The sequence below is a fragment of the Numenius arquata genome, chromosome 12 (genome assembly GCF_964106895.1).
Source record: "Numenius arquata chromosome 12, bNumArq3.hap1.1, whole genome shotgun sequence".
NCBI classification, from domain to species: domain Eukaryota; kingdom Metazoa; phylum Chordata; class Aves; order Charadriiformes; family Scolopacidae; genus Numenius; species Numenius arquata.
Genome location: NC_133587.1, coordinates 22,861,161 through 22,873,516, shown reverse-complemented (window position 1 = coordinate 22,873,516; position 12,356 = coordinate 22,861,161). Strand labels below are relative to the sequence as shown.

At 39.0% G+C, this 12,356-nt stretch overlaps 1 protein-coding gene across 3 annotated transcripts in view; it reads left to right on the top strand.

The window, feature by feature from the left end:
* Window positions 1-12,356, top strand: part of RSU1 (Ras suppressor protein 1) — a 122,385-nt gene that overhangs the window by 57,095 nt on the left and 52,934 nt on the right. The window contains exon 9 of one of the 3 annotated variants that reach the window (XM_074157098.1): window positions 8,712-9,480. The exons of the other annotated variants lie outside the window; for them this stretch is intronic. Within the exon in view, the coding sequence (XP_074013199.1) occupies window position 8,712 (1 nt within the window). The 3' untranslated portion in view covers window positions 8,713-9,480. Of the gene's footprint in view, window positions 1-8,711; window positions 9,481-12,356 lie in introns of those variants that run through there. 3 annotated transcript variants of the gene reach the window in all.

Genomic DNA, 12,356 nt, shown 5'->3' with positions numbered 1-12,356 from the left:
TAATTACTTGGATGCTACCTGCTCCAGACTTTTTTCTGTTTGTGTTTGATTTTAGGTGTTAAAACTCATAATCAATGGCATAATCTAGGTAACTGGTCTGATAGCTTTATTGTGCACAAAAGCAAATAAGCTGTGAACACAAAAGAAATGAAAACCCTTTTTTTGATGAAATGTTGATCTTTTCCTGCTAACAACTGTACACCTTCTTCAACTTCCTTTTTCTTTCAGAGCCTATGTCCAGTTACTGTGTCTTTTTTCCTCATTCAGCAAATCACAAGATTGAGATGTGAATGTAGGAAATTTCTCTGTAAATATCTAAGCAAAACTGAGGTCTTGGGTTGGTTTTTTTTTTTGATCATTCAGGCAAAAGAAAAAAATTAAAATTAGCTTGCAACATTTGATAGACCCAGACAGCTTAACTTTTACTCTGAAACAAAGCAGTACAGTTACATGGATGATTGGGTAGAATGGTGTTTAGATAACCTCACTTGCAACACTGAGAAGAGAGAACAGCTCACGTACATTAGCAGCTGACAGTCAGATCAGTAAGTTTACTTTCAGGTACTTTCATGAACCAGGAACTATGCATCTATATGGCAGATGGACTTTGAGCTCTAGAGATGGTAATTGTCTCCCTATGCCCACTGCTTTTGCTGGCTGATTGGAAATATTGATTTTACGTTGTTTACAAGTCTAACATTGTCTATACTAGCTATGACAGAGAGGGTATGCTCATACAATCACGAGTGCTAAGTTTCAGGGGCTTAGCAAGTTATGTTTCGCAAAGTGGTTTATGCTAATACATTTTGTTTTGTATTTGCAATGACTAGAACATTGTATTTGCTCAGTTGTTAATCAGAAAGTGGTAACTGGCTAAGTCTTGGCAATGCGCACACTTGCAGTCGCATTACTGAACCTTGAGATTTCTATGGATCATAGAATCATCTAGGCCGGAAGGGACCTTCAAAGGTCATCTAGTCCGACCCCCCCCGCCATCAGCGGGGACACCCCCAACTAGACCAGGTTGCCCAGGGCCTCGTTGAGCCTTACCTTGAATGTCTCCAGGGAAGGGGCCTCAACCACCTCCCTTGGCAACCTATTCCAGTGCTCCACCACCCTCATGGTAAAGAACTTATTCCTAATGTCTAATCTAAATCTGCTTTTTTCCAGTTTAAAGCCATTACCCCTTGTTCTGTCATTGCTGGCCTTTGTAAACAGACTGTCTCCAGCCTTCCTGCAGGCCCCCTTCAGGTACTGGAAGGTTGCTATTAGGTCTCCCTGGAGCCTCCTCTTCTCCAGGCTGAATAACCCCAGTTCCCTCAGCCTGTTACAATGGCTTACACAAGCCATAACTGCCTGCTACAACTGGAGATTTCGATTCAGATTCTGTGAGGTTGCACTTGTGAAGCAACTACCAAATAGATCACAAACCTCTTCTTTCCTTTGTGGAATGTACTGGCTGTTTCAAGCATATTTAGTGAAAAATTACACTCCATTTTTAGCCTTGTCTTAAGATATTAATGCTCTAGTGATTAATTGGCAAGTAGGGATGACACCCATGAGGGATGATTATTTCTAAAGATAAAATGTCATTTGTCTCACATACTTTTACATTTTCACGCTCCTGTTTTACATGGTACTGAAGCAGCAAGTATAAAACTGGAATTGCACTTCGCTTCAGAAGCGTGTTAGCCAGCAGGACCCTCAGATCAGCTCTACTTACTTTGTAGCTTCTTTCATTTCCTTTAATTTCCTCACCTTTCATGAGAAATGATACCAGGTGATTTTTTTCAACCCTCATTTTTCAAGGAAGACTTGTGCTGACAAAAAGATGGGCCATATATTGTGGCAGAAAATGTGTGTGGAGGGGCTCTTAATTCTTAACATGAAATTCAGCAGCTCTTGGCACTTTGCTAGCTTTTGTTGGCTAAAATACGCCCACTGCACGTATCATCCTGTGACAGTGTCATTTGGAAGTAGGTCAGTTTGCCAAGTATATAATGATTCTTTATCTCTGACTGCCATACTAACTTTCTGAAAGTTAAGTTAGTAAGCTGAATTTTGGCTTTGATTCTATATATACTCAGAAGGTGCCGTTAAACTCCCCATGTGGTGTCATGATAGTGTTGAAAAGCAGTTGAAGAACTTGCTCAAACAGTAAAGGGTAATGGCAACCTCATCTCCTCAAAGGGCTTAACTAAATGTTTTATTTTTTATTCATGCCTTTAGTCAACTTTCAAAGTGACCTTTATGTTGTAAGCATATTCTCAGAGGATCTTCTCTGTCTCGGGTACTGACAAAGAGATGATGGATTGTATGATTTAGTGGCTACAATGTACTTAGACAAGTGCAGACAGACAGGAATGTTTGAAAGAAAACACTAAATTAAGCTCCTGTGAAGAACAGAAATCCTGTGATACTCACCAGGATCAGTGCAAGACAATTAGTGATTTGATTAAGATGAGGTAAAGCTGAGACGTGCAATTGGTACCAGTGGGTGGGTTTGGTTGCTGACATTTACGGCAAAGTTAATCCAGAAAGCTGCTCTTTGGGTACATTTCTGGCATTAATCACGTGCCTCTTGATCAATCTTCATGTGACACTTGCTCTTTGCCTGTTTGTTCTTGTAACAGAAAGGGTAGTGATTTCGCTTTTATCACAGTAGAGTCTATTGCAGTCATCATCACCTGATAGTATAATCTCAGCTAAAATAAAATGATTTGCTAGGTCCTGAGTGCTTGGAATAGCATTCAGACTTCTAGCATTTTTAAGCTGCCATTGAACCCACCCATCACCTTCTAACGCTTTATTTAGTGATTGCTGTCTCCCTGTTTGACCTCCTTATTCCAGTGAGGCAGAATTATGATAGAACAGTTACCATTTGTTAAGTTTCTAGAAAGCAGGTTTTCCCCATGAGGCAGTCAATTTGGAGTCAAGAGTCTCGACGAGGCGTTTTGTGAAAGAAAGTTGCACTTTTCATATTTCCATCAGGAAAGGTGGTAGAAGAGCGAGCCATTTTAAAGACTGACACATTAACTCTTAGCAGAGGAAATGGTTTGATTAAGTGCTATGCTGAGCATATATCGCTTGGCAGCGTTGGAACATAGGTTTTCCCTGTCCTGCTCTGTGCTAAGCATTGTAATTGACAACCTCATTTTATTGGTAGTGACAGTCTGAAAAACTCCACTCTTGATTCAGTCCTCTACTTAGAGACAATCTGCCCAGCTTTCTTCTTGAGAGTGAATTGTTGTACTGGACCCCCACTATTATGTTGCAGCTGCTTCCAGGGCAGCAGACACAGGTCATGAAGTAAGAGATTCTTCTTCTGAGTTATATTAACGAAGAGTATTTCAGTATTTCTTTTTTACAACTAGAGGAAACTGGCAAGATACTCAGAATAATGCACTAGAAGACAAACAGTATCTTGGAATAACTCCTGGTCTTGTTCCACAGTTGTTAAGCTCGTTTCAGTTGCGTGATTGGTGCTGTCCAAGATGTAAAGATGATCAGCAAAGCCACATATCCCAGAGCGGAGAAGAGGTCAAACAAATGAAAAATCTATGTGTTGGTGGTTGGGAAGCATGCTGGGAAAGTGGGAATTGCCAGTAGTTGAGATGGAGGGACCCACAGGCTGAACTGATAGGAGAGATTGTGCTGGAATGGTGTGACTTGTGCAGCGTGGCCTTGGACCTGCAAGAATTAAAAAAAAACAATGTTAGCACAAAAATGCAGGATTATTTAAGTGATGTTTGCTGATGACGCAAAGCTAGCAGCACAGAAGAGAATCAACACAACACACAGGAAGAATTGGCAAATGAAGAGGAAGGCTCAGGTGTATTAGTTACAGGTTTTCTGTGAGCCACCAGTGTGAGATGCTGCAGTGAGGGGAAGAGGAAGATAAAGAGAAGCACAGTCTCCAGACCTGGGTTAAGAGAGGGGGAATTTTCCAGTACAGAAAAGGAAATACTGCGCAGTTCTGTTCATCATGTTCATGAAAGATGAACTCAGGCAGGAACAGGCAAAATGAGGGAGGATAATAGGATGGTAAAAGGAATGAAGAGCCAAGAGGAGATCTAAAAGGGTATTTGGTTTATTCAGCAAAGGAAAGACTTGTGACAGATCATTGGTGTCATTGGGATGCAGAGGGGGAGGAAGGGACTTCATTTAAAGCATAAAAAAATAGTGGACATAAGAACAAATCTAAATAAACTGGTCAGGTATGTATTTGAAGGAATGTCCCTAATTATTAAGGGAGAAAGGTAATAACCTTCTGATAGAAATAGCCTTCTGACAGAAGGCCAAAAATCTTGTTTGTTTCAAAGTGAGCACTGATCAATTTGAGCAGGAGTATATGACGTGATTGCTTGTGGCAGAGGATGGCATGTCTGTGATGCAGGCAGACCGTTGTGCTCCTGTATTCATGTCTCCTGATTTTTGAGTGAAAAATTCAGATGTGTGTCCCCCGCCATGTATTAAGAGAACTGCACTGTGCAGTTGGCACTAGGCTAAGGGAGACGAAGTTCTGTTGTCTGTCAATATAAATAAGCCAAAAGACTATTTTGCATATTCCTGTGTTTAATAACTTGTTTAAATAAATGTGTGGCACTTTTGTGCTATAGTTTAAAATGAATAAAAAGTTTTAGTAACCTAATAATTACTTGTTATTATATATTAGGAAATATAGTAGGAAAAATCCATTTTGGGGTTATAAAAATGTTCATAATATTCCTTTCTTCACTTAGGTTGAAGAGATACGTAGAGAAAATGCTTCTCTTTGGCAGTCTCTAAGTAAAATTAAATAACTTCTTGTATTATCCAGTCATTATCTAATCTTGTAATAATACCAAAAAGAACGAAATTGAGCACAATATGATCTCAGTAGTAATTTCTAATGGTGAGAGTAGAATGTGTGTGTTCTGGAGTCTCTGCAGGAAAAAAAAAAAGACCATAGAGAGGAACACAGACCAACTGCTTTAAACATCTGATGTAGATTTGATTCAAAGGAGTATGGTTAGATGCCTCAGCTGTTTGTATGACATGCAGAGGTCAATGAAGATTTAAAGAACTTGCATACTGTGATTCTACCCTGCCTTGCTTAGAAAGATAGGCCATAATAAATGCTATTTTCCTTCTTTTTTTTTTTTTATTTTCTTTTGTCACTAGTATTCTTCAGTATTTTCTGGAATAGAAGGCTTCATGCATTAGTTTTCTCCTAGGTTCTGCTCTACAAATACTTATACTTCTAGAACAGGTATTCTCATTGTTCCTAGAGGGATTGCTCTTGTGCATGTGCTTATAGGATGAACTTTCAGTAAGTACTTTTTTTCCCTTCTCATTTGCACAGTGTGGTTCTCCTGGGCGCTGTACAAGAAATAAGACAGTGTTATGTGTCCAACAGTCCATTGCTGGAGTTCATTTCTATATTTCAGTGACTTTTTGTCCTGGCACCAAGAAGATTCTGTAAATCTTTACCATTTGGCCCCTGACATGGATGCATCATCTGTGCCGGTGGTAGCTGTGACTGTGTATTTAAGGGTGATTTCAAAGACTGAGTAAAGATAGTGAAAAAGAGATGACCTCAATGATCTATCTTAGGTGAGATTCTCTGAGATGCTGCATGTGAAGATGAACTCATGGCAAATTAAACTTCCCTCGAAGGATGGCAGGAAACGAGATCCATCATAGCTAAGAAATAAACAAGTGTGAACAATACTGGTTCACACATTTCTATCACGTACCAGTAAAAAAATTTAATTAACCAATAAAAGTCTTTTATCAACGTGATGTGGGGAAATATAAAAATGTCATTTACATTTGGTTCTGTTATATCAAAGGCATGGTACTGTGTATTTTATATGAAAATACTGATTCGTATTCCAACCAAATGTTGTATTTATTGGCTGTATTTTAAAAATTGATAAATATATTAGTACATTATTTCCAACAGAGACAATAGATGACTCAGAGTCCTGACATCTTTAGACAACATTTACATGCAAATCTGTAACTCTTCCCTAAAGAAGAGCAAACTGGAACCATGTTGAAAGATAAACAAGAAAAACAGTATCTCTATATTTGTGTTTATGTATATTTCTAAGATGGATATCTAATAAAAACAAAGCTATCACTGATGTATCTGACAGATATAGATGCTGCACATATAAATACTGGTCTAACTACTGATATTACCATTCCCTTTGTTGTGAACTTTCGTACAAAGTTTAGAATATTATGTAGTAATCCATTTACCATGTCAAGGATGATAACCCAGGGCTTAAGTCACTTGGGCAGATGTCTACGGCTGCGTTAGAAGCAGAATTGGAATAAAGAGGTGAGGAAAGTGCAAAAGCTGAGGACTTGCTGAAGCCAAAGGCAAGGAAACACAGACGGATACAGGATTTAAGTAAGGAAACAAAACAAAGTTGCATCTAACTATAAGGCAAGGCAAGATCAGTAGCTGAGTTAAAAATCAGTGGTAATTATAGTAAAATTCAAAATGAGAAACAGGTAGGGATGTGTCAAAGAAACTGGTAAGAAACAGAATTGAGGACCTGGCCCTAGAGGGTAGGTTGGAGTCTAAGCAAGCAAAGTGTGAGATGTGCAGCTGCAGACGAGTGGCACCCTGAGCAGGAAAAATGGTAGGTGGGATTCAGTAAAGTATGCGCAGTGGGGAAGAGGGATGGTGCAAAGCGGGATCTGTCTTGTTAGGCTTTTAGTCATTGGAGAGACTGGTTATGGTTATCTGATTATAGTAACTCTAGAAATTAAATGGACTCTTTTGTGAACTACGATAGATTGTTAGTAATGGTGAAGGAAGGAAAGTCGTGTTCTGTTATGCTTCTGTTCTGTGTTCAGCTCAAGCAGGATGATATTTTAGGAAGATGAGTTACTTCTTGGTCCCCTAGGTGGAAGCCTGACCAGCATTTCATTGTGAGAAATGGTTTTAAATCTCCAGGCCTGTGGACATGCACACAAAAGGTGTAGGAGACTTGCCAAAGTTCAGTCTTAATTAAATTGTGGTGTCAAGGAAATGCCAAAAGGTGGTAGAAGTGCTAGTATTCCTCCAACATCAAGGAAGGTGAATATAACAAACTGGCTTGTTATACCATAGTTTACTGTGACGTGAATTTTGGGTTTAATAGTGAAGAAGAGACATGGGATTCTACTACAGAAGATTTAAAGAATATGACTGTAGTATGAATATAATTCTTACAATTAAGACATTAATATGATTGAGAACTATTTCCTAAACAGAGATTATAAATTTGGTTGGTCAAGGCAACTCTTTAACTACATAGAATTTTGTGATACATTTAGTTTGTACAGGTGCTCAATATTCTCATTAGAAAATAAGCACTGTATAATTTCAGTAGAACACTAAGAGGAATTAAAAACTGTCTGGTAGGCCTTGGGAGATAATTATCTATAAGGGCATTTCTGGTGAGCTCCACAGAGATCTGACCTGGAATGTTCAGTGTTTTCAGGTATTTGGAAGCAAATATACAGTTGTTTCTGACTAAAGATTGTAGATGACCTGGAAGCTGATGAAAGACAACAGTGAAAATATGGGCTGTCCTTGATCGGTTAATGAACTGTGCCTGTGCATAGTGTATTTTAAAGCAGCTCAAAGAAGAGTTGCTTATCTGTGAATGAGATACATAGGACATACCGTGCGTTGTGGTTACAGGAGGAGATAAAAAGGAGTGAATACTGTTTTCCAGAAAGCAATTGGCTCTGAAAAATGTTTTAAGAGACATAGTGTAACTGAAGTGCACTGTCATTTCACAGTTCAATGCTATATCCAAAAGACCTAAAAGAAGCCTTGAGTTAGTGAGTACAGGAATAGGAAGTTAATTCTTTCAACATTAGCTGAGGCTAATACTGAATTCAGTTATGGTGTCAGTAGTTTTAAAGGGGTATTAAAGATGAGTTTAGATACAGACACCTGAAAATTATTTGAGAGCGAAAGTCAGGCAGATTAATAAAAGAAAGCAATGTACAACCTTGTAAAAGGATGCTTATTAGGGCAAGCTGCCAGGGAAAGCAGCAGATTCATTTTCTCTTACTGTCCTCTGGTTGCATCTGGATACTTTCTGGGAAAATGTGTTCTGGAGCAATATCTCCATATGAGCCTTAATGGCTTTTAATACATTATGCCTAGTATACAAAGATGATGATCTATTGCCTGATTTTAGACTTTACCGGGACTGCCGTAATTTTAAGGCCTCGTATCCAATAGTGTGCTGCGCTGCTGTAGCTGCTGTGGGCATGGTGGGTCCAGCTCCTCATCTCCAATGGATTCAAGGGTTTTTCTTAACGTTTCTGGGCACTGTTGTTGCAAACTAAAGGCAGTGTGTACACAATGCATGCAATTAAGAAACTTGACTGATGTTCTCTGAAGGTGCCTTACCTAATCCTTTTTTTTTTTTTTTTTTTGTGAGGACATTGCAGAGAACAGAATTTGGGCTTTACAGTAGGTAGCAAAAAGAATAGAGCATTTGAAAGAAAATCCTCAAGACTGCAACAGGGAGAAGAATAAATAGGAAGCAGCAGATAAAACAATACTAATTGAGAACTAATGTGGAAAACATGTTGGTAGCACTAAGGGTTTTCTGGTAAACTTGCATAACTAACAATAAGTAGTGGTAAGCCTGTTAACCCTTTGCAATCTTCAAAATTCAGTTGACTTGCTTTCTTGTTTTCTTCTTCAGATTGAAGACCAAGCAAGAAGAGTTACTGCACACATTTGCTGGTTTTATTTGAGAAATAAATTAAAAAGTGGCGCTTTTATAATCAAGCAGAACTGTCTGCAGTTTCTATTCTCTGTACAGTCGTATCTGTTTTATTGCATGCTGGCTTTTATTGAACTTCAGTTTGTTGTTTCAGTCTTGCATTATTTGAGCATTTTCTGTGATCTTCAGCAATTTTTTTAGCCTCTTGGTGAGGACTACCAGATAGAGGAGTGTCCCTAATATTATGATTGCCTTTTTCAACCATTTATCCAGTGGAAGGCTGAGGTGAGAATGATTCTGGTGTAATTTGCTGGAGCCACTTGTAGTGGAAGCTCTGATAAACTTTTTTAAAAGCCATGATTTTATTTTAGCAGCCAGCTGCCACCTGGTTTATATGCACTTTACTTTTACCACCCCTTATATCTATGGCACGGTGTTGAAAATGGTTCTGATCAGATTTCATCTTAAATTCCTGTTATTAAAATTAACTTTTTCTTGAAAAGTGTAACTTGAAAATCAGGAGCTTCTACTGTATATGACACAGGATTTCTCAGTCCTGCATTTCAATGCTTTCCTCCATCCAAACAGGAAATGTTAAAGCTGGGGATAGTCAGATTTAAGTCCTGTTCAAGCAAGTCATTTTGACTACAGCTTTGCAATGGCTTTTTTCTATTCTGTACCCAACCCCATTAATAATTTAACATTAAATTCTGTTTTACTGAATATCAGTTAGTATCAAATATTTCAGAAAAAAAAATCCTGTAGTTTTTCCTCTTCATTACACTTCCATGGGAAACTGCAGAAAGAAATTATAGTCTAAAGTATGCAGGAGCGTAAATAGTAAATAGAATTAGTTAGGATACTGACCATTTCAATTGTTCCAGCTTCACCAATGCAAGAATAATAATAAATGCAAGAATATTAGTTCTGCCATATGTTTTAAGAAGCTGGCTCCAGTGCTAGATGTAAAAAGTGGCATTTATTTCACTGATTGGGGAACAGTGATTCCCTGAATTATTATCCATGAAGCCCACTTACAAGTTTATAGTCAGATAGATTTTCAATCCTACGATCATGTATCTTGCAACAAAATGCTGTTGCATGATGGTAAATATATGCAGAAGTAAATGGAGCAAATCCTAAACCCACTGCTATAAGTATGGTTCCCCTTGACAGGAAAAGGAGAATATTTGATCCCTGTTCATATGTATACTCAATCCCTACCTCTGGCCTGCTCCAGTGTCTAGTTTTGTGGGACTTTCTTCAAGTTAAATGTTTTTGGGAGTTTTCCAAGGAAAGAGAGTGGGACCACAGAGTCCAGGACTCTTCAAAGATGTTAGTTCAGGTGCATTGCAAGAACCTGCTACATGCAAAGGCCCCTATAAGGAGATATGACCATTTTGGAAGAATGGGATTTAGGCGTGGATATATGTATGCCAGTTTTGACTCCTAAAGTACAAGTGAATTTTACTTACAAAAGCTGCAACTCTGAGAATACAGTTTTTGTCACCGTTCAACTGGATATAATTTCCAAGCTAATTTCTGAATGGTAGTTTTGATTATTGCACTTAATATTCTGTCTCCTGCTCATTTCTTGGCAGTCCCAAACTTAGATTTACTCTAATGTTGACTTTAAAAAAAGGAAAGGTATGCAGGGACTGACAGTGATGATCCTGAATATAAATTATATCAGGCAAATTGATGCAAGATAAAATTACCAAATCAACCTTTTTTATTCTATATTTTATGGAATATCTAATGTATGTTTGGCAGTAATTTACTTTTGCACATGAATTTCTGACAGTTTCGATTCTTTGGGCTTATTAATCAATGTAGTCAGCACCAGAGCAATTTTTATGAGACTCACTAGTCATCAAAAATTTATTATCAGATAAATCAAAGAAACAACTAGCATCTTAATAGGGTGAACAAAGTGGCATGTAAATGATCATTCAAGACTACATGTTTTTGACACTTGTGTATTGCATTTACTGCTAGAGTCAGAGGTTTTGTTTGCACTTTCATTAAAATAGTCATCACCGTGAAACAGTTGCTTCCTTTTGCGCTTAGACCTTTCTTCCTTCAATGTTTGGATTTTTATGTGTGTGTATATATATATGTATGTATATTTCACATTAGCTCCATTCTGGCAAAGCATACAACTTCTATGTAAAACGTAATACAGAATTTTAATTAAAATCTGAAGCTTCTATAGTTAATTGCAATAGATGGTGTGCGCTTCGGGAATAGAGTGGGATGGAAGTGCGTTGTGAGTAGTACCAGCATACCCCCAATATGCTTCAGTCTCTGATCCAGTTATATAAGGAGCTCTAATGTTCATTCCAGTTAAACCTCTAGCATCTTATTTGATACAGTAATCTTTCTACTTTCTGAAAAGATTACATGTTTCTTGTTTGGTATTTTACAAAGAATTTTCCTGTCAGGGTTCTGGTGGCTGTCATTGTAACAGAGTAAAGCCAGAGCTGGATACTTCCCAAATCTACTTTTTCATTAAAGCAAAATGCTCATCTTACCCAAACGCTCTTGCCTTTCACATGTGCATTGTTTTGAGTCTTCTCTCCAGTCTGTGCACGAGCAATGGCCTGGCCTGTTCGACTGCAAGGGCACGTAGCCACAGGTGTGTGGTAGAATATACTTGGTGACAGCATTGGGAGTGTGGCTGGTGGCTTCACCTTCCCCTGATAACTGCTCTTGGGTCCCTGGTGTGAATGTGTCAGCAGGAAAATCCGTGTGCAAGCTGGTAGCCCTGTCCTCAGAGGAGGATGGGTGTTTGGGGAGTGAATGCATTTGGTTTTTTGGAGCCTGGCTTCATCTCAGTAGGCATGTCAAGCAGTTGTGAGAGGGATGGAAGAGTCATCTTAGGTTGTCCGTATAGTCAAGGAGGCACTTCAGGCACCAAGACAGTTCTCCAAAAAAGGGAGTCATGCTTTAGAGGCCTGGAGATGGAGGCTGGGCCCTTGGCCACCAGTGCATGGGCAGTACACTGCTGAAGCCCTGTGTCTCCTTTCCTGGCTGTGTTCCCACCTGTGTGCCCAAGCCAGCAATGACTCTCATGTGACCACGTAGCACAACAATTTGGGAAGGTGATACGGCTGGAAACTCATCTCTTATTTTGGCAGTTTTAGTCTGAATTACCTCAACTTCAGTGCCTGATTGCCAGCGATAGCCAGGAGGGCAGATGCCCAGCCATGGAAGAGGTGGCCCAGCTGGGGTAAGATTACATTGCAGGGGCTGGTTACATCAGCCCCCTTGGCTGCACATCCAAAGGCACTAGGAGGAGAGAACCTGGGTATTTATGTCCATTTTTGTCAAAGTTTAGGCTGGGCTGGCCACTAAATGCATGACAGATGCTCTCTGTTAACCCCTCTCCCTTCCCAAAAAGGGGAAGAGAGACAGAATAAGGGAAAGAGACTTATGGGTTGGAAAAAACATAGAACAGCTATAACAAAATATTAACAATAAAAAGAAAAGATAATAACATTAATAAGAAAATAATGAAATATATACAAATGTATACAAACCCAATATCGAGCTCCCAGGATGATGGTCATGTCACCAGCAAGCACTGGGAGCGGACTCAACAATGGACAGGAACTGGATTGC